This window comes from Dama dama, chromosome 20 (assembly GCF_033118175.1).
Source record: "Dama dama isolate Ldn47 chromosome 20, ASM3311817v1, whole genome shotgun sequence".
Taxonomy (NCBI): Eukaryota; Metazoa; Chordata; class Mammalia; order Artiodactyla; family Cervidae; genus Dama; species Dama dama.
In genome coordinates, this window is record NC_083700.1 from 96,342,145 (window position 1) to 96,365,514 (window position 23,370).

Consider the following 23,370-nt stretch of genomic DNA (forward strand, 5'->3'; position numbering starts at 1 on the left):
CAACTCTTTTGCGACTCCATGGACTGTAGCCTGCCAGGCTCTTCTGTCCATGTGATTTTCCAGGTAAGAATACCGGAGCAGGTTCCATTTCCTTCTTCAGGCGATTTTCCGGACCCAGGAATCAAATCCACATCTCCTGCATTGGCAGGTGGGTTCTTTACCACTGAGCCACCAGAGAAGCCCTTATTTAAAAAAAAAAAAAAAGTTAATCATAAAAGAAAAAGAATAACTTGAACTATATTAAAATAGTTCTACCCATTAAAAGACATTTTAAGAAAAGATAAGCAATTATTTACAAACTGGGAAAAATATAGTTGTAACAGATACCAACAAATGATTTGTATCAAGAATATATAAAGTGCCTCAAATCATTTACAGAGGGGAAAACAATTAAAAAATGAACAAAAGTCACAATTAAGCATTTCACAGAAAAGGGAACCAAATTATTAATAAACATTTGCTAAACCTCACTAGTAATACAGTAAATAAAAATAAAGACCACATGAAATCACAATTACTCCAGTTCAATTATGAAGATTAAAAAGTCTGACAGTATGGGACAAGAAACTATATTCAATATCTTATAATAACCTATAAGGGAAAAGAATCTGAAAAAGTATATAACTGAATACATATATATATGTATAACTAAATCACTTTGCTAACCTGAAGCTAATACAACATTGTAAATTAACTATACTTCAATTAAAAATGGTTAAAAAATAAAGAAGTCTGACAATAGCAAATGTTAGAGAAAATGTTGGTCAACTATTCTACTATACTACTGGGAGTGTAAACTTACTGGCTGGGAGTGTAAACTTACACAACCACTTTGATAAGCAATTTAGTACTAGCTTATAAATCTGAATTTCCAGATACTCTACAACTTAGTAATTCCACTTCAAGATATATACAGGTGTGTAAGTAAGTGTAAGTATGCACAAGGAGATATGCTCCAGTATATAAATACAATAATATTTTTAGCAGTACTGTTTGAAATAGCAAAATAATAGAAACAATACCATTATTATCCATTGACAGGAAGATCAATCAATAAATTGGGATACATTTGCACAAAAGAATATTTCATATACAGCAGCAAATTTGAGTGAACTATAGCCCATGTTACAGTTTGGTTGAATATTGATGGTATTTACACTGAAAGAAAATAGCTAGTCTCAAAAGATTGTATAGAGCATGATATTCTTTTTGTAAATACCACAAAAATAACTAAAACAAAAAAAATGTGTGTGTGTATGTTTTGAAAATCAAGGAAATGACAAATGCAAATTTCAGGATGGTGTTTACATGGAGATATGGAAAGAGGTTCAGTTCAGTTCAGTCACTCATTCATGTCCAATTCTTTGAGACCCCATGGACTCCATCACACCAGGCTTCCCTGTTCATCACCAACTCCCAGAGCTTGCTCAAACTCATGACCATCTCATCAGTGATGCCATCCAACCATCTCGTCCTCTGTCATCCCATTCTCCTCCTGCCTTCAATCTTTCCCAGCATCAGGGTCTTTTCCAATGAGTCAGTTCTTCACATCAGGTGGCCAAAGGATTGGAGTTTCAGCTTCATCATCAGTCTTTCCAATGAATATTCAAGACTGATTTCCTTTAAGATGGACTGATTTAATCTCCCTGCAGTTCAAGGGACTCTCAAGAGTCTTCAACACCACTGTTCAAAAGCATCAATTCTTCAGTGCTCAGCTTTCTTTACGGTCCAACTCTCACATTCACACATGACTACTGGAAAAACCATAACTTTGACTAGATGGACCTTTGTCGGCAAAATAATGTCTCTGCTTTTTAATATGCTGTCTAGATTAGTCATAGCTTTTCTTCCAAGGAGCAAGTGTCTTTTAATTTCATGGCTGCAGTCACCATCTGCATTGCAGTGCACCAAGAAAATAAAGTCTGTCATGATTTCCATTGTTTCCCCATCTATTTGCCATGAAGTGAAACTGGATGCCATGATACTAGCTTTTTGAATGTTGAGTTTTAAGCCAGCTTTTTCACTCTCCTCTTTCACTTTCATCAAGAAGCTCTTTAATTCTTCTTCGCTTTCTGCCATAAGGGTGGTGTCATTGGCATATCTGAAGTTATTGATATTTCTCCTGGCATTCTTGATTCCAACTTGTGCTTCATCCAGCCTGGCTAGATGTACATCATTTCATATGATGTACTCTGCATATAAGTTAAATAAGCAGAGTGACAATATACAGGCTTGATGTACTCCTTTCCCAATTTGGAACCAGTCCATTGTTCCATGTCCAGTTTTAACTGTTGCTTCTTGACCTGTGTACAGATTTCTCAGGAGGCAGGTAAAGTGGTCTGGTATGCCCATCTCTTGAAGAATTTTCCACAGTTTGTTGTAATCCACACCGTCAAAGGCTTTGGAGTAGTCAATAAAGCAGAAGTAGATGTTTTTCTGGAACTCTCTTGCTTTTTCAATGATCCAACAGGTGTTGACAATTTGATCTCTGGTTCTTCTGCCTTTTCTAAATCCAGCTTGGCCATCTGGAAGTTCTCAGTTCACATACTGTTGAAGCCTCTCTTGGAGAATTTTGAGCATTACTTCGCTAGTACGTGAGATGAGTGCAATTGTGTGGTAGTTTGATTATTCTTTGGCGTTGCCTTTTTTGGGATTGGAATGAAAACTGACCTTTCCAGTTCTGTGGCCACTGCTGAGTTTTCCAAATTTGCTGTCATATTGAGTGTAGCACTTTTACAGCATCATCTTTTAGGATTGGAAATAGCTCAGCTGGAATTCCATCACCTCCAATAGCTTTGTTCATAGTGATGCTTCCTAAGGCTCACTTGACTTCGTACTCCAGGATGTCTGGCCCTAGGTTAGTGATCACACTATTGTGGTTATCTGTGTCATGAACATCTTTTTTGTATAGTTCTTCTGTGTATTCTTGCCACCTCTTCTTAATATCTTCTGCTTCTGTTAGGTCCATACCATTTCTGTCCTTTATTGTGCCCATCTTTGCATGAAGTGTTCCCTTGGTATTTCTAATTTTCTTGAAGAGATCTCTAGTCTTTCCCATTCTATTGTTTTCTTCTAGTTCTTTGCATTGATCACTTAGAAAGACTCTCTTATCTTGCCTTACTATTCTTTGGAACTCTGCATTTATATGGGTATATCTTTTCTTTTCTCCTTTGCCTCTTTGAGGAAACAGGATGGACACTTACATGTAATTATTGCTGATGTTACTTGCTGGGCTGGTTTGCAAGTTTGTGTGTGAGAGAAAGAGGAAAGGAGGCAGGGAGAGGGAGGGAAAAAAGGAAAGAGGAAGGAAGGAGGGGAGGAAAAGAGGTCAGTTCAAAGACTAATGATGACAGTGTTATGAGCCAAGATTATAGATAAACTAAATTTGTGCAACTGGTGTCAGTTAAGAAGAAGAGGAGGAGGAGGAGAAAGAGACACCTAAGCAACCTGGGTACCAAGGAAGGCTTTCTAGAATAAGGGACCCCTAAGTTGAGCATTGAAGAGCATCTAGGGCTTATTCAGATGAAGGAGGCATGAAGAGGCTTTTCAGGGAAAGTCAACATGCAATGATAAAAGGCCAGAGAGTTTGGGCTACAGGTTGCTGATGCTTCAGGTTCTCTGATGCTGAGAAAGATTGAAGTCAGGAGAAGAAGGGGGCAACAGAGGATGAGATGGTTGGATAGCATCGCTGACTCAATGGACATGAGTTTGAGCAAACTCTGGGAGATAGTGAAGGACAGGGAGGCCTGGAGTGCTGCAGTCCATGGGGTCACAAAGAGTGGGACATGACTTAGCAGCTTACAGGTTACTAAGGATAATTGCTGAGCAGAATGGGAAATGCTAAGGAACTGTGCCTGTAAGAAACAAGTCTAGGGAACTATGTAGGTCTAACAACTTCAGCCATATGGACGGGGTAGGACCTAGGAAACTGACTGGGTCGGGGCACTCCATTCTCTAGGTATGAAGCCTTTCTTAATCTGTGTGACCAGCAAGACTATCACAGCAACAGTAACCTTGGAGATCTGAATAAAGGTGGAGCCAGGCACACAACCCCAAAAATCTTTTATCAGATCTTAAGGCTCTGAGTCTCTGACCATATTCAGGGTGATGATTGATTCCGTGATGATTGATTCAAGGCTAGCTGGTTCTGTGCCAGTCCTGAAAGCTGAGGTGGGAGCACAGATGTGCCTTTAAGAGGTGGAGAGAGGAACTTTCAGATCAGCACCATGGACAGAAGACCCAGCCATTCCTGTCTTCTCAAGGTTCAGGGCAAGCCAGGAAGACCTAGCTGGAATCTTTTGCTTTGTTTGGTTTTGTTTCGGCTGTTCTAGGTCTTTCTTGCTGTGTGGGCTTTTCTCCACTTGCAGAGAGTGGGGGCTACTCTCTACTTGAAGTGCCTGAGTTTCTCATTGCAGTGGCTTCACTCATGAAACACAGGCTTTAGGGCACATAGGCTTCAGCAGTTGCACATGTGGGCTCAGTAGCCGCAGCTCCCCAGCTCTAGAACACAGACTCAGTAGCTGTTGCACACAGGCTTAGTTGCTCTGTGGCATGTGGAATCTTCCCAGACCAGGTATCGAACCCATGTCTCCTGCACTGGCAGGCAGATTCTTTACCACTGAACCACCAGGGAAGCCCCCTGGAGCCTTTGGCAGACAAATCCTTGAGCTCCAAGAGCCCAAGGATAGAGAAATCCCAGATCAGGAGACCATCAGTCCTGATCTTCTGATTGGATGACCTCACGATTGCTTTTGCCTCCTCCCTGGCCTTCCCTGGTGACTCAGGCAGAAAAGAATCCATCTGCAATGCAGGAGACTCAGTTCAGTCCCTGGGTTGAGAAGATCCCCTAGAGAAGAGAATGGCTACCCATTCCAGTCTTCTTGTCTGGAGAATCCCACGGACAGAGGAGCCTGGTAGACTATGGGATCTCAAAAGAGCACAACACAACTGAGTGACTAAGCATGAATGCACACACTGGCCTTCCTACCTAAAGTCTGACCCCTTCCTAATCTCTGTTTGAATCCCACAGTGCTACCAAAGCAATCTTTCTATGACTTGAATCTGACTGTGACTCTGTCTTTTAAGATTGATATCCCCATCCTGGCATTCAAGACCGTTCAAGACTTCCCCTGCCCATATGTCTGACATTATTGGTCTCCTCTCCTTTCTAACACCTTTGCTCCTAACACAATTTTCCCTCCTATTTCTCAGATGAACCCCTTTAATCCCACAAGTGCTAAATATTGGCGGACCCACAGGGTTCAGTCTTTGGAACTTTTCTTCTATTTCCACTCATCCCATTAGTCATCTCATCCAATCACATAGCTTTAAATACATCTGTAACTTAGACTTCATGGGCCTACCTACTTGATAACCCCACTTGGGTATCCAGTAGGCATCTCAAACTTATCATGTCTCTGACAAAATTGTTGGGAAGAAGGATGTTGAATAATATCCTCTGAATGAAGAAGGAAGTTTAAGACTGAAAAATGCAGCAAGCAACTCCATAAGGTGCAACAATGAAGTCTATTGTGGGTAACTTACATACAGGCAGGACAGTGTGGACCACAGTCCAGACATTGATAGCTCTGCTTCACACCATACTGTGGAGGGAGTACAGGAGGATTTAAAGGAGCCAAAGCTAAAAATAGAATCTGACTATCAAGTGGGAAGCATGTCAGCACCAAGGGAAACTGGGCATTTTTCATCTCCCCCAGGGGTCTCATGACCATTAACCATCTGCATCAGCAAAGGCGTTCTTCCAGGTTTTATATGAGACGAAGGCACGGGTAAAAGTTGATAGAGAACATATATGGTTTGTGCACATTCCTTATGAGTAGGTTAAAGCTCAGTCATGCAGAAAGAGGAGGGGGTGGACTTCAGGCCTAAGATGAAGCTGATAAGATGGAGTCAGTGTGGTTCAGCCACACAAAACACTTCGTCTCATCCTCCTACCAGCTTCCCCACCATAGTAATTAGCATCTCTGTTGTCCAGTTACCCAGACCTTAAATTCTCTCTTTCTTTCATGCCCTATATCCAGTTCATCAGGAAATTCAGTCAGCTCTACCTTTAAAAATGTGTCCATAAACCAACCACTTCTTACCACTTGGTCCAGATCACCATCATCTCTGTATTACAGCAGTAGCCTCTACACTACTCTTCTGCTTCTGCCCTTTGTCCTTATTTTCTCTTCTGAATATGGAAGCCAGAGTGACCTTATTAAGACATTAAGTGGGATCATATAAGCCCCCTTATCAAAATCTTCTAATAGCTCCCTAACTGACTTAGAATGAAATCCATAATCTCCTTGCATCAAACATTCTTCTACAGCCATACAAGTATCCTCACTGTTCCTCAAATGTGCAAACATGCTCCCACCTTGGGGAAAGTTTTAGAATCAAATATTGTAAATCTTCCAACTTTGTTCTTCCTCAAAAAAATTTTTTACTATTATAGGTTTTTGCATTTTATATATATATTTTAGAATCAGCTTGTCAATTTTTATCCCAAAAAAAAGCCTGCTGGTATTTTTGCTTATGGCTGCATTGAATCTATAGATGAATCTAGGAATAACTGACATGATGACAATGTTGTCTTTCAATCCATGAACATGATATATTTATTTATTTAGGTCTTACTTTGGTCTCAGCGGTATTTTGTAGTTTTAGTGTACCAGTTTTACACATAATTTTCTGAACTTATCCATAAATATTCCATGTTTTTAAGTCATTGTAAATGGTTCTAAGTTTTTATTTTCCAGTTGTTCAGTTCTAGTATACAAAAATATAAATAACTTTTGTACATTGACCTTTTATCTTGTGATTTTGCTAAATTAATATATTAGTTCTAATAGCTCTTTTATAGATTCCTTAGGACTTTTTATTTATATGATTATATCATCTGATCTGTAAATAAAGACAGTTTACTTCTTCATATCTAAATATGTGACCTTTTTTCTTTTTTACTGTGGCAGTGATTAGGACCTCAGTACAGTGTTGAACAGAAATAATGAGAGCAGACATCCCTGTCCTGTTCTTAATGTAAAAGTATTCTCTTTCAGCATTAAGTATGATATTAGCTGTAGAACTTTCATAGATGCTCTTTACCACATTTTACTCTTAATTTTAATAGAGCTTTTCTTATAAATAGATGGTGAATGTTATTAATACTCTTTTTTGTATATATTGTGACAAATTATGTTTTTCTCCTTTATTTTATAATATGGTGATTTCCAAACGTTAAACTAATCCTGCATTTCTAAGATGAACCCCACTTGGTCATGATACATGCTTTTTATTTGGAGTGGGTTACGATTTGGTAACATTTGTTAAATGTTTTTATATCTATTTTCATAATAGAAAGACAGTTGATTTTCTTTGTACTGTCTTGTTTTCCTTCTCTCAAGGATAATAGTTCTGCGCTAATTGTTGTCCAATGCCTAAAAAGTTATTCCATGTATTTGCACAGTTTTCTAGTTATTTATGGGCTTCCCCCATGAGGTAGCAGTAAAGAATCCATCTGCAATTCAGGAGACTCAGGAGAGGCAGGTGTGATCCCTGGGCAGGGAAGATCCCCTGGAGGAGGAAATGGCATCCCACTCCAGTATTCTTGCCTGAAAAATTCTCCTCCAGGACAGAGAAGCCTGGTGAGCTACAGTTTGTGGGGTCACAAAAAGTTGGACATGACTGAGTATGCACACACATACACACACTAGTTAGTTATGCAGGACAGAAAGTCCAGCACAATTTTAATCATGTACAGAAGCTAAAATTCCTCTCCCTTGAATATTTTTATTCAAATTTCACTTCAAAAGCTGTAATCACTACAACAATACTCTTCCTTTACTGCTTCATTTTTCTCCTTAGTACTCATTATCTAACACAGTATCTATTTATCACCTCATTTGTGAATTTTTTCCTTTCATTAGAATGTGAGTTCCATGCAGGCATGGATTTCTGTGTATTTTGTTCCTTGTTATAATTCCAGCACAAAGAATAGGGCTTAGAATACATTAAGTGTTCAATAAATATATGATGGATGGATGATTGAATGGATGAAAGCTTACTTCATTTCAAAACCTTTCCCTAGTTCCATCCCTACCCTTTCTGCATCTTGTATCATGGTACTGATCACATCTTTACTGTTCATCTTTATTGTTCTCTGTCTCTGTCTGTTGATCTGTCTCTCTCTCTCTGTCACACACACACTCACACACACCAGAAGCTCTTACACAGCAGGAGTATGATCTTGTCTATCTTGTGTTTCCCCATCTCCTGACAGGAGAGTTATTTTCGGTGAAGAGCAATTGTCCCCATCTAAGAGGTGCAGTTGTGCAGGAAACCTGCAGAGGGCAGCATGAGGTAATATATGTCTATTGTCTCCTAGTGCCAGTCTCTGTAAGTAGACTGGTCTCAGATGGAACTGAACTGTAGTCTCAGGCTGATTCAGACACACAAAACCAGTGCTATTCCCTTAGAAAAGAACTCAGGATGGCCCAGACAGCCTCTCCATGTTGTCCCCCACTCCTACACCTTGCTGATTCAGCATCACCTGCCATTTACTCCTTCATCCACCCCCAACATTGATGGAGGGAGCCCATACACACACACACACACACACACACACACACACACACACACACACAGCCCTTTCTCAATTAGAAGAGCCTTCCCATCACGATCCCATTACCTTCTTTCCAAGTCTGCACTAAGTCTCCTGCTCCAAATAGGTATCTCAGAAGTCTGTTTCCTGGTCTCCCTGTCCACTCAATGCATTTAACAATTCCCTTGAAGCCCTTTAATGCCCACCATTTAAATTTAATCCTCAAGCACTGCCAGGAGGTACACATAGTTAGTTCCAGTTTACAGACGAGAAAACAGACTCAGAGAGGAAAAGGAACTCATCTAAGATCATACATTCAGTAGGTGAAAAGGCTGAGACTCAAACCCATACAATACTGTACCCAGACTCAGGGCTCCCTCTGATCCAGTCCACTTCCAGCTCAAGCCCCTGGAAAGGAGGGCAAGAACTGGTGGTCTGAAGGCCATTGTACATTCTTTCCTCCCAGGATTATTGTTCTCATCCTAAAATAAACTCAATCATTCCAGACTTTCTTTTTGTCCCACAGTATAAACCCTGGGGACCACTGCCTGCTTCCTGGGAACTCTGGCAGTGCAGAACCTGGATATTACTGGTGTATTCCAGGGCCACACACAGGACTTGGCACGTGGAAGTAGCTTCCTTAGGGCAGGATTGTTGGATGGATGGATGGATTGATGGATGGAATGAATGGGTGGGATCACCAAGATGAAGAAAAATGCCTAGAAATTCTTCCAATAGCTCTCTTCTGCTCTCCCAATAATTTAATTCAGCAAACAGTACCCAAGGTCCTTCCAGCACTGGATTCTGTTCTGGGTGCTAGGATAGTCAGTAGATGGGGAAACTGAGGCTACTACACCGCCAAGGGGAAAAAGCTTGCAGCAACTCAAAGGAGACTGTGCCAGGAATAGAAGAAGTATCCCGGTGGGGGCAGTCCTTACCCCTGCCCACAATAATGCTGGGAACCGGTGCTGCTTCCTGTTGCCTGGGACCCACCAGGAGAAAAATCATTGTTTAGCTTGGAGCTTGGCTCCTCTCCTACCACCCAGTCCTTCCTCTTCCCATTGTCTTTAGGGTACCGGATGCAGCTGCCGACACAGCAGCAAAAAGAATGGGGAAGGGGCTGGGAAAGCAGATGAAGCCACCCCAGGAGAGGTAAGATGCTTCAGCTTGTGGTCCCTTTCCAGATGAGCTGCAGACAAAGGCCCAGGCAGCAGGTCTGCCAGCATGGCGCTGGGCACCAGGTGCAGAACTCAGGCTTCCAAGGCTAAGATCCAGATTCAAGTCCCAGTTTCTGACACTGATGTGCTGTGTGTCCCTGGGCAAGCCTCTTGCAATCCCTGGATATCCATTTTCTTTTCAGCTAGAGCAAGGACAAGATGCTTACCTTGGGAGGACTAATTTATTACAGTGATGATTAACACAAAAAATGCCTAATACATGACTATTTTTAAAAGTTCATTTCTGTTCCTTCCTTCCAACTTTAACCATAGAAAAACAACAAGAAAAATGATGGCAAAGGGAATTCTTGTAGCAGATGGAAGCAGCATTTTCTATTAGGTAAATGAAGATGAATTACCCAACTGGGTCACCATGAAAATTATACTTAATAAATCACATTGAATAATTAATAATCACATTGATGGAACAGGTACATTTATTGAGCATTTACTATGAGTCAGGCACATTGCTTCTTCACACAGCTATTCTGTGCATTACATGTTATCAGGGTCAGTTTCACAAGTATGTGACGCAGAACCCCCAACTCAGAAGGGTGCCCTACAGCTGGGGCTTAATGCTCTGTGGTTACCATCTTGAAATTCTTAATCATTTTATTTTTGAATTTGTGTTTTGAAAGTGAAGTCTGATGGAGCAAAGGAGCCTACACTAGGGACTTGGAGGCTCTGTTCATACGTAGTCCTGCCTCGCCCCACCTCCCTCTCCCCTTCCCCAGGGTAGGTTCTCAGCAGCCTGTTCCCCTGCACCATCTCATCCTTGGCCTGGGTACAGACACAGGGAGGGCTGAGTTGGGGTGCCTTGGGAAGGATCCCTCACCCCTGTGAGTGTCCCCATGCCCAAGGAAGCACAGGGCTAACTAATGAGTAATGAACAGCGTGACAAGCTAGGTAAGAAATCATGAGAGAAACGGGGAAGAAAGCTTTTTTCCTGATTTTTGAACAAGGGATCTTGCATTTCCATTTGCACTGACCCCCACAAACTACATGGCTAGTCCTAGGTACTATTATTACCACCACTTCACAAAAGTGGAAACTCAGAGACGCTCAATCATTTGCCCAAGGTCACACACCTGCCACCTGGCAGAACTCAGATGTGGACTTAGATCCCAAAGAACAGAGGATTATGAGATCTTAAAGAGCTTCAGCCTAGGAATCAGAAGTCCACACATTTCTGATCATTGGCCCTGAGCCAGTTCGCCCCCACTCTCTGCCTCAGTTTTCCCACTCTCTGCGTCAGTTTTCCCAAGTGAAAGCATTCTGTAGGTCTTCTAAGGTAGCGCAGCATCTCAAGATGTGACTTCACTACTCACACAGAATGGGATTTTCAGCTCTAGGAACTCAACTTTGCTTACCCTCAGCACATTGTTGTATGAGAATTCAGCCCATATCATTCACCCTGTATAAACACTATGATGTTGCTCCCTTCCCAAAAAAGCATGGAGCAGAAAGCTGGGCAGGGAGTACGCTTATTCCCATTGTACACATGGAAAAGCTGGAATACCAGAACTGGAAAGTGACTCCAGTTCAGTTCAGTTCAGTTCAGTTGCTCAGTCGTGTCCGACTCTTTGCAACCCCATGGACTGCAGCACGCCAGGCCTCCCTGTCCATCACCAACTCCCAGAGTTTACTCAAACTCATGTCCATCTAGTCGGTGATGCCATCAAACCATCTTATCCTCTGTTGTCCCCCTCTCCTCCCTCCTTCAATCTTTCCCAGCATCAGGGTCTTTTCCAATGTGTCAGTTCTCATCAGGTGGCCAAAGGATTGGAGTTTCCGCTTCAGCATCAGTCCTTCCAATGAATATTCAGGATTGATTTCCTTTAGGATGGACTGGTTTGATCTCCTTGCAGTCCAAGGGACTCTCAAGAGTCTTCTCCAACACCACAGTTCAAAAGCATCAATTCTTTGGCACTCAGATTTCTTTACAGTCCAACTCTCACATTCATACATGACTACTGGAAAAACCGTAGCCTTGACTAGATGGACCTTTATTGGCAAAGTAATGTCTCTGCTTTTTAATATGCTGTCTAGGTTGCTCATAACTTTTCTTCCAAGGAGCAAACGTCTTTTAATTTCATGGCTGCAGTCACCATCTGCAGTGATTTTGAAGCCCCCCCCCCACCAAAAAAAGTCTGTCACTGTTTCCACTGTTTTCCCATCAACTTGCCATGAAGTGATGGGACCAGATGCCACGATTTTAATTCTCTGAATGCTTAGTTTTAAGCCAACTTTTTCACCCTCTTCTTTCACTTTCATCAAGAAACTCTTTAGTTCTTCGCTTTCTGCCATAAGGGTGGTGTCATCTGTATATCTGAGGTTATTGATATTTCTCCCAGCAATCTTGATTCCAGCTTGCACTTCATCCAGCCCAGCATTTCTCATGATGTACTCTGCATATAAGTTAAATAAGCTGGGTCACTTGGGAAAGTGACTTACCCAAGATCTTAGTGCATTACAGACAAGTTTTGAATGGGTAACAGGGCTGCACAGACACAGAATCATAATGTGAACATCCCCAAATGAACAGATGGGTCACAACCTTCAGAGGTCCTGGTGTGGGAAGGCACGTGGCTCCTCAATGCTGGAGCCCTTGCTCTGAGAGGGTTGGCTTAATTTCTGGTCTTGAGGGTCCAGGTTTGAGGGAGGAAGCTAGAGAGTACCAAGAGCTCCTGAGAGAAGAAAGACACCTGGCTAGCAGTTTTCAAAGGTTCAGTATCTCATGGGATACCCAACACCAAAAGTCATGTTATCTAAAGACCAATAGACAAAAAAAAAAAAAAACAGACAAAAAGGTGGACAGCAGGACTGAATCACAGATCCTTCCTCCTCCAACCTCCCCACCCATGACTGGTCCACTGCATGAGAGGGCAGGGCCTGGCTAACCAGATGTCATTGAAGCTGGGTGAAACAGCTTTGGTCCCACCTCACTCCCTTGGGTTCCTCAGCCCCAGGTTCCCTTGGTGTATATGTAACATCTACAACACAGGAGGGCCATGAGAAGGGCTATCCTGGGCCAGTCATTCCTTATGCCTGGGCTTCTCATGCCCACAGCACATGTTTGTGAAATGGTTCTAGAAGTCAAGACCTTTTCCTGTGCAGTACCACACCTTCAAGGAGATGCTAGTGCAGAGCTGTCCAACAAAACTTTCTATAATGATGGAAATGTACTGTTCTGTTGCTGCCCAATAGCCACTAACCACATATGGTTATGGAGCACAGTGGCCAGTGAGACTGGGGAACTAATTTAAGCTTTTAATTTTAATTAAGTAAAATGTAAATTAAAATTGTCATAGGTGGCTAGTGACTACTGACTACCATACTGTGTAGCACAGCTCTAGAAACAAAAGGAAATGAAAAACCAAAATAACTGCATCATGTTTGGGAGGCATCAAAAGCACTTTCACAAGTATCTTCTCGTGTGTCTGTCCTGTGAAATAGATGCTAATCCTCACTTTGCAGAGAGGAAAACTGAAGCTCAGATTTAAATGGCTTCCGTGTTGACAGAACTAGTAAATATTCTAAATGATTCCATCCCAGATCTCTTGATTCTAAACCTCCACTCATACCTCTACATAACTCTGCCTACCTACAGAGGTGTCACATATATATCGGATCTTCTACCTCTGGACTTGACACATAAAGATAAATAAGAGACAGGCCCAGACTTTGGGTGGGTATCCCTAGACAAAGCCAGTGTGACTGACACAGTAACAAGTGTCAATATATAAAAAATTACTTTAGGGCCATATTTTAGGATATAAAAATTACTTTAGGGCTTCCTGGTGGTTCAGTGGTAAAGAATCTGCCTGCTAGTGCAGAAAACATGGGTTCAGTCCCTAATCTAGGAAGATCCCACATGCCACGGAGCAACTAAGCCCCTGTGCCACAACTATTGAGCCTTGCTCTAGAGCCCGGGAGCTGCAACTAGTAAGTCCACGTGCCACAACTACGGAAGCCTGCACGTGTGCTCTGCAACAAGAGAAGCCACAGCAACGAGAAGCCTGCGTACCACAATGAGAGAGCAGCCCCCGCTCACCACAACTAGAGAAAAGCCTGCACGACAAAAAGTACAGCCAAAAATAAATAAATTTTAAAGTTATATTTTTAAAATTACTTTAAATGACTTTTCTCCGAGGAGTTCAAAGCACTTTGCTTTAAATACTATCTACATGGGAGACTCTCAGATTTATATATCATGACCCATCCTCTGCCCAGAATACCAAATAGATATACCAAACAGTCCATCTGAGTATTGAATTGGCTTCTCAAGTTTGCCCCAAATCTGCTCTTTCCTATCTCAGTAAATAGCAATTCCTTTGTTCCAACTGTTACAACCCGACTCTGGAGTTATCTATGACTCCTTGTTTTGCACACACCTGCTCTGTAAACCATCAGCAAATATTGTTAGCTCAATGGTCAAGAAGCATCCAGAATGCTCACCATCTCCACTATTGCCATCATATTTACTTGTCCTTTTCTCTCCTAATTCTCTTTTCCACACAGTAACTAGAGTGATCTTTTTAAAAATCTAAGCCAGAGCTTAAAGCACTAATGGTTTCCCAAAGTCCTCACAGTAGTCCCTCAAGCCCTACAAGATGCTCCTGATGCTTGTCTGACCTCATTTCTTATAGCTCTCCTCTGGCTCTTCAGTGGAGAAGGAAATGGCAACCCACTCCAGTGTTCTTGCCTGGAAAACCCTGTGGACAGAGGAGCCTGGTGGGCTGCCGTCTATGAGGTCACACAGAGTTGGACACGACTGAAGCGACTTAGCAGCAGCAGCAGCTGGCTCTTCAGGTCCAGCCACACCACATTTTCCACATCACTCCTTCCTTGGGGTCATTGCACAACTCTTTCCCTCACTGCCTCCCAATCTCTAACCAAAGGTCCCCTTATCACAGAGGCACTCCCTGTCCCTTTATCATGTTTCAGTTTTCCCCATAATATTTATCACCTCCTGACATTTAACATGTCATCGTTCTCCTTCCACTCAAGTATAAACTGCAGGAACAGGGTTGGCAGATAAAACACAGGAGGTCCAGTTAAAATTGAATTTCAAATAAAATAGCGTTTAAGTATGAAGATGTCCCAGACGTTACATGAGATATACTTACATTAAAAAAAAAATTCGTTGTTTATCTGAAATTTAAACTTTCTTAAGGAGTGTCCTGTATTTTTATTCACTAAATCAGGCAACCCTAACGCTGGAAGACAGGTACAGTGGTTATTTTGTTTATTGCTGTATACTCAGCGGTAGAACTGTTTCTGACACGTGGTAATCAATATTTACAGAATGAATGAATGAATGTGTTCAACTGGGTCATTAACCTGTAACACGCCTAAACCTTTAATAAACAGCTGGAGAGTCAGAGGGTTGGCACCTCTAAACTGGGTTAGTCACAACCGGGGGCCGGTGCGGTGATGAACTTCCCAAACAAGTTCATCCAGCTGAGTGCTTTGCCTGGCTCATCGCTGCTCCCCTGGAAAACTCATACGGCCCAGAACTGGTGAGAGACAGGTCCCCTGGGACCCTAATGGGGGCGGGGCCTCCTCGACGGGGCTGAAGGACTAGCCCGCGCCAGAGCCTGCGCCTTTTAACGCCCCGCCTCCCCTACGCCCTTGCGTGACGTCATCGAACAGGCGGCCAATAGGAGTGCGCCTTACTGGCAGGCGGTGCCGGTGGCCGCTGCCAAAGGGGAAGTGAACTGGGGCTGAAGCTATGGCCCGGGTCTGGAGCCTGCGGCCACAGCCGCCGCCGCCACCAGCGACTTGGGAGCAGCTGCGGCCGCAGCCGGAGCGGGGGCCGGAGTCGCGGCTGGAGTGGAGGCGGCGTGTGTGAGTTGCCGAGAGTCGCCCGTACCGGAACACCTCAAACTCTGGGCGGGAGCGCTTCAGGTGGGCTGAGCTCCGGTCACCCCTCCTCACCGCGCCCCCAGGCCCAGACAGCAGGGCTGGGGTCTTCCCAGACGCGGGACTGGCTCCTCTCAGGCCGAATCCTCCAGGCTGGGCTCTGGGTCTTCCTTGGCCTCAGATTCCCTTCAAACTCAGGACGAAGGCCGGAGGACGGTGATCTTCTCGGACTCGGGCATTTTCTCTGTCAGGGTTGTAGTGGCTGGGAGCCCCCTCCTGCTACCATCTAGGGAGGGACCAGCGCGTTCCCACCGTCTTGCTTTGCATCTCCCCGTCTCTTCCCATTCAAGAACCAAGTTTTCTTGTTTTTCTCTCCATTGGAAATCCTGTCCCGGAAGTCCGAAACACCTATCTGTGTGTCCTTTCCAGCTCTTGGAGTACCCTTAGAAATACTGTCTGCTGACCAGGGTTCAGAATCTCTCATTCTTGGCTTGACTTTTTATCCTGAGAGACAAAAGTTGCTCCCCTCCCCAGTACCCTCTTAAGTAACTGGCACTCCATGCATAGGCCTTTACCCATTTGGATCACCAGCTCCCTGGCCATCTTTATGTGACTTCCCCCATTCATCTGAGTTTCAGTTTCCTCTGGAGTCCAGTCTCCAGCCCGTAGTGTATCTGGTCAGTCCCACCCCTGGGTGGGAGTGACCAGAGGGCTCTGGCCCAGGATTCCTCACCCTGGAAGGCAGCTCCAAGGCAGGGAGAGAATTGGGCGTCGGGTACGAACCTGGCAGCTCAGGAGTGGGTGCTCCACTTACCCCACACAAGAAGATGAAAAAACGCAAAGAGCTCAATGCATTGATCGGCTTGGCTGGGGACAGCCGGAGAAAGAAACCCAAGAAAGGCTCAGGCCATCGCCTGCTTCGCACGGAGCCTCCGGACTCAGACTCCGAGTCCAGCTCAGAGGAGGAAGAGGAATTTGGTGTAGCTGGAAATCGCTCTCGCTTTGTCAAGTGAGTAAAGAAGTGCTGAGGCTGGGATGGGAAAAGGCATCTCCTTGCACTACCAAGGGGGCGAATGAAAGGGAAGGAGAGGGGAGTTCTTAGGAAGAAAAAAGTGTGTAGTTCCTGGAAGGCACAAGGGAGGAAAAATGTTAGAAGATGAGTTCAGGTTCTGAATGAAGTATAAGTTAGAGATCTGTCTGTAAGTGTACAAAGAGCTCTGAATCTACGGTGGAAGTGTGGACTTGGGGAATGTGCCAAGAGCCCGGTGAGAGTAGCAAAGAAGCTAAGAATAGGGACATAGGGAGAGAGAAATTCGAGAGACAAGGCCTTGTTAAATTCAGGAGACACAGGGACCTTAAGACTGCAGGGTTTTTTATTTGTTTGTTTGGGTTTTTTTTTTCCCCTACTGTTGATGGGTCTGAATCTGGTAATGGGGGAATATGATGAAGGCCGTTCTGTAAAAACTATGAACCTCGAGAGAAATGGAGTATGGGAGACAAACAGAAGAGTCAGCTTTTTTCAAATCACTTTTAGATGGTAACACCCTCCAGTAGTGAGCACAAGTGAAAGTGTTACTCAGTCAGTTGTGTCTGACTCTTTGTGACTCCCGGACTGTAGCCTGCCAGGCTTCTCTGTCCATAGGATTCTCCAGGGAAGAATACTGGAGGGGATTGCCATGCCCTCCTCTAGTAAACACAAAGACATTGGAAATTGTGGGTTAGGGTAGGAAGGGGCTGAAGGGAATCTTTAAAGTGCCCTTGGACTCTCTCAAGGAGCACATTAAAAGAGTATGCTGCTGAGGATGTGAAAGCAAGAGCTAGACTGAAGCTTAGGATGCTAAAAGAAATAAAATCCTTTGAGATTTGTTTGTTTGGAATGTCTTTGTCCTTTTATATTAAAGGAAGAGATTGGTTTCTAATAAGCTTTGCCAGGTGAAGTAGTTCAGGGCAGTCCTGGGCTTCAGCTATCAAGATCTGATGAAGTGGAATAGTTAACTGGAACAGTTACCCTGTTGGTTTAGTTTAGACCTTGAGTGCTGGTTGACATTTGATGTGAAATCTAACTCCTTCCTATGTTTCCTTCCTTCTGAGCCAATCAGCTGGAGTGTATGAGGTGTCCACTTTAACCTACTGTTGTTTTTTTTATTCCATTTTCAATAAAGCTTACTCAAAAGTTTATAAAGTTTAAATAAAGTGAAACAAGGTTCTCTGGAATGACTATATATTTGCGAGAGAGAACTAGATAGATAAGTGAATTACAGTACAGTAATAAAAGGCAGAGAAAACTCTGATCTTTACACTTCCCTAACCTGAGTCAGTTTCCAAAGACCTGAATTGATGATGATGGCAGTGAGCCCCTGTAACTCAGAAACTCCCCCATTTCATGAGAAGTTTGTCCCCGATAGACTAACTCTTCCTGGGTCATATTATCTTGACATATTCAACCTACTGTTCAGATTTAAGTGTGTTACCCTATGTTCCCTGGTAAATGGGTTGATTTTTCATTAGAGATGCTAATTGCATGCCCACACATGTGCTATTTGGAATCAAACTGTATTCATAATCCCTTTCATACTCCTGGTTGAATTTGTTCTTATGATCAGGGGAGACTATTTACGATGCTGCAGGATCTGTTATCCCCTCTGTGCGTTTGTCATCCTTGCCGCCTGTGTCGTGGCCTGCGTTGGCCTGGTGTGGATGCAAGTCGCTCTGAAGGAGGATCTGGATTCCCTCAAGGAAAAGTTCCGAACAAGTAAGTGGTCACCCTTTTCAGAGTATAACTTTGGACTCTGCCAGGTTCTAGGACAAAGTGAACCACACTGAGTTAAGATTTTTGCTCACTCTGATGAAGCAATTACACGTTCCTTTCAGCATTTTTTAAACTCTTTCTTAGCTGTCGGCTTGAATGCAGTAACATTTATTTTTAAATGCACAAACAAAACACAGTGCTTATGCATCATTGGGACAAATAACATCAGAAATAATGGCATTGCAGTCAGCGTTTATGGCACAAAAGGGAAGGGCTGAGATCCAGGATCCTAGAACTTTGGTTAATTTCCACCTGTTGCCACTGCATGTTTCCCAACTGTAAAGTGTCAGTAGCAACACTAGGCTATTTCCTTCCTCTTCACAGGGCCATTTGAGAAAGAATGTGGGCGTGTCTATCAGACGATATCCTCCTTAAGAAAAGCCTAGGGAAGCATAGTACTGAGCAGTAATAATAATACCCAGCATGTATGGCGTGCTTACTGAGGGCTGAGTCACAGATAATTATTTGTCTCATGAGTCAGTGTCTCTTAAAAAACTTTTGAAGTTGAAGAGTTTTATACATTCTAAATTGTTAAGTTGTATTTTATGCATCCAACGTCCTTTTTCTGAGAGATGTGCTTGCATGGTATCTTCAACCCTTTTTAGCCTAAATATCTTTCTTTAGCAACACTGAGATCTTTGGTTCTAGGTTACAAGGGTTAATTTTCTAAGCTAATAAAAATCTTAAAACAACAACAGCAAATTACAAAAAAAGGAAAGAAAGTTATACCCAAAAGATGCTTTACTTAGTCTTTGTTTTAACTAACAAATAATGCATAGCTATAATTACAACCTGAATTTTATTATAAGTAATAAAATTAGCTTTTTTAAAAAAATTTCTAAGCTAAGGAACCAGTTTCAGGTTAATCACAAAATCACAAATACCCTAACTTTAGCAGCTTTAACATTCCAGGAGACTGACCCCTAGGCTTTCTCAAAGTCATAAAGAAATCTATCCCTAGAACTAGAATTAGAGTTGTTCCTTACTTCCTAGAAGTAAGCCCTAGGTGATCACAACATCCTAGCTTTCCTTCACCCCAGTTTCTCTTTGTTGCCTGCAGTTAGTTAAGTTCCAAACCTAACCTAGGGACAGCTAATTCTTAGTGTGTTAATGAGGTTCCTAATGATGTTGCTTAAAAAAAATATATTGAAGTATTAACTTTAGTTTTTTTTGGAGCTTCTGATTCAGGGAATGGGATTAGATAGGCCACAGTTCTCTGCCAGGGTCATCCTGATTTCCGTATTATAAATTGGTGGGATCAGAGTACGGTGTAAGAAAGAATGAGCTTTGTATTCTAGTTATTTTCCCTCCTTAATTTTGTACTTAGCAGAATTACACGGTGTTTTTCTTGGTAAGTAATAATCATAACTTGGAAAGGAGGTTCTGAGAAGCAGTGTTTTAACTACCCACTGACGATACCTGTCTATGCCGATATCTCTTCGTAACTAGTTGGGCCTCCTACGTTTGTACTGCAGCTTATTTGGGTCACATATTTGTTGTTGTTGTTCAGTCACGGAGTCGCATCTGACTCTTTGGGTCACATAAAGCAGTTATTTATTTATACATTTCAAAACATTGCTCAATTCTGCCTTCCAGGGATTTATTTCTGACTGCTCTGTGCCTATGTTTTCAGGATACCAGTGTAATGTGTACCTTAGCTGAGCTTTTTATTCTCAGGAAATTTCTTTGTTTAGAAAGGTATGTTTGAAGTGTGTACATACAGTAGACCTAACAATCAATCAGGCCACGAATATGTTTTGAGCACTTGTTAATACCAATTCCTGGAAATTCAGGAGATGCCAGGAGTTGTGCCCTGGGACTGTGAGACCTGCTTTCTACCACTGAGCAGCATTCCCCGGGGACCCTGGCTGTACTTGTCAGCCAGCTGAATGAAGCAGATTTGGAATTGTCAGTCCAGCTGCTCTGCGGGCTTTGGTTTGCTGCAATAGATATGCTAGCACCTGTACTATCTAAAGCAGAACTTCCTGAGAGAACAGACTTGGGGCCTGGGGCTCTATAAGTCAGTCTATAGGCTGAACTTTAGTGGACCACTTGGCAAGAGGCTTTTTGGGAAAACCATTCTCTTAGCTAAATGACGTTAATCTTGTTAAACTTATATAATCTTTCTTTGAATTATGTTGCTACTTTAAATATATTTCAATAAGTTTATTTTTATTTCTTGTTTTTCAAGAGGATAGTGGAAATAAGACTACCTGCTGGTCTGGCTTAAATACCTTTTTTAAAAATTCAGAGCACCTTGTCATTTGTTTCATTATCTTCCAAGACACTAGTGAGGAAAGGAGACAGGATTGCTGAGATATCTGGAGCAGAAAGCAGAGCAGGTAGGCTAGATGTTTTTTCTTTGGGGCCCACGAGTAATTTGATCCTTAAGCTAAAAGTGCTGCCCGGCCTTGAAACTCTTCACTCAGTTTTCTTTTTCTAGAACCAGGTACTCCAGAAGACCTCCACAGTTATTCTAAGGAAGATTCTATACCCAGCCATTCCACTCTATCACTCAAAGCTAGACGGAGGGGAAAGAATTTAGAAGAGATGGACAGTATTGATAAGTCAAACATGTCTGTTTCTGGTCATACAGAAGAGTAGCAGTTCAGTCATTTCATGCAGAACTTAAAAATGGTCTTATGCTAATAAGGGTGTTAGGATGTAAGTATCTGTGACAGCTGAAGTGTTCTAGAAAGAGTGCTGGTCCTTTCTAGCACTTTCCTTTCCAAATTTTCTAGAATCAGAAAGTTTGACTGTTGAATCCTGACTTGCTCATTACAAGCTATGAAACACAGACAAGTCACTTATTCTTTCTGAGCCTACATTTTCCCATCCATAAAACATAAATTTGTGCTACAAAAGCACTTTGGGCATTCCTGTGTCATAACATCCGTCACACTCTACAGTAATTCTGGGCTAATGCCTCGTTCCCCACCAGACTGAGAATTTCATGTTCTTTTGTATGCAGTAGTGCCAGGTACATGGCTGGGCACATAGTAGGGACTCAATTACAAGATGAGATACATAAAAGTATCTTGTAAACTGTAAAGACGCACAAATATAAAATATTACTATTGGCATTATGTGTTGTATCTAAAGGGCATGTCCAGAAATCTTCATTTCCTCTTCTCAAAGATCAGGAAAAGAGCTAAGTAAGTTCTTTTGAGTAGGATTATCAGTTCAGTTCAGTCGCTCAGTCGTGTCCGACTCTTTGCGACCCCATGAATCACAGCATGCCAGGCCTCCCTGTCCATCACCAACTCCCGGAGTTTACTCAAACTCATGCCCATTGAGTCGGTGCTGCCATCCAGCCATCTCATCCTCTGTCGTACCCTTCTCCTCGTGCCCCCAATCCCTCCCAGCATCAGGGTCTTTTCCAATGAGTCAACTCTTCGCATGAGGTGGCCAAAGTACTGGAGTTTCAGTTTCACCATCAGTCCTTCCAATGAACACCCAGGACTGATCTCCTTTAGGATAGACTGGTTGGATCTCTTTGGCAGTCCAAGGGACTCTCAAGAGTCTTCTCCAACACCATAGTTCAAAAGCATCAATTTTTCGGTGCTCAGCTTTCTTCACAGTCCAACTCTCACATCCATACATGACCACTGGAAAAACCATAGCCTTGACCAGATGAACCTTTGTTGGCAAAGTAATGTCTCTGCTTTTTAATATGCTATCTAGGTTGGTCATAACTTTCCTTCCAATGAGTAAGCGTCTTTTAATTTCATGGCTGCAATCACCATCTGCAGTGATTTTGGAGCCCCCCAAAAATAAATTCTGACACTGTTTCCACTGTCTCCCCATCTATTTCCCATGAGGTGATGGGACCAGATGCCATGATCTTAGTTTTCTGAATGTTGAGTTTTAAGCCAACTTTTTCACTCTCTTCTTTCACTTTCATCAAGAGGCTTTTTAGTTCCTCTTCACTCTCTGCCATAAGGGTGGTGTCATTTGCATATCTGAGGTTATTAATATTTCTCCCGGCAATCTTGATTCCAGCTTGTGCTTCTTCCAGCCCAGCATTTCTCATGATGTATTCTGCATATAATTTAAATAAGCAGGGTGACAATATACAGCCTTGACCTACTCCTTTTCCTATTTGGAACCAGTCTGTTGTTCCATGTCCAGTTCTAACTGTTGCTTCCGGACCTGCATACAGGTTTCTCAAGAGGCAGGTCAGGTGGTCTGGTATTCCCATCTCTTTCAGAATTTGCACAGTTTATTGTGATCCACACAGTCAAAGGCTTTCGCATAGTCAATAAAGCAGAAATAGATGTTTTTCTGGAACTCTCTTGCTTTTTCGATGATCCGGCAGATATTGGCAATTTGATCTCTGGTTCCTCTGCCTTTCCTAAAACCAGCTTGAACATCTGGAAGTTCTTGGTTCACGTACTGCTGAAGCCTGGCTTGGAGAATTCTGAGCATTACTTTACTAGCGTGTGAGATGAGTGCAATTGTGTGGTAGTTTGAGCATTCTTTGGGATTGCCTTTCTTAGGGATTGGAATGAAAACGGACCTTTTCCAGTCCTGTGGCCACTGCTGAGTTTTCCAAATTTGCTGTCATATTGAGTGCAGCACTTTCACAGCATCATCTTTCAGGATTTGAAATAGCTCAACTGGAATTCCATCACCTCCACTAGCTTTGTTCGTAGTGATGCTTTCTAAGGCCCACTTGACTTCACATTCCAGGATGTCTGGCTCTAGGTCAGTGATCACACCATTGTGATTATCTGGGTCGTGAAGATCTTTTTTGTACAGTTCTTCTGTGTATTCTTGCCACCTCTTCTTAATATCTTCTGCTTCTGTTAGGTCCATACCATTTCGGTCCTTTATCGAACCCATCTTTGCCTGAGATGTTCCCTTGATATCTCTAA

The 23,370-nt window shown here is 42.7% G+C and overlaps 1 protein-coding gene across 2 annotated transcripts in view; it reads left to right on the top strand.

Annotated features, from left to right (window-relative positions):
- The first annotated feature begins 15,509 nt into the window (after window positions 1-15,509).
- Window positions 15,510-23,370, top strand: part of EFCAB14 (EF-hand calcium binding domain 14) — a 42,379-nt gene continuing 34,518 nt past the window's right edge. The window contains exons 1-2 of one of the 2 annotated variants that reach the window (XM_061121985.1): window positions 15,510-16,693; window positions 18,288-18,436. In XM_061121985.1, the coding sequence (XP_060977968.1) occupies window positions 16,512-16,693; window positions 18,288-18,436 (331 nt within the window). In that variant the 5' untranslated portion in view covers window positions 15,510-16,511. The remainder of the gene's footprint in view (window positions 16,694-18,287; window positions 18,437-23,370) is intronic. The other variant, XM_061121984.1, reaches the window with a different exon arrangement.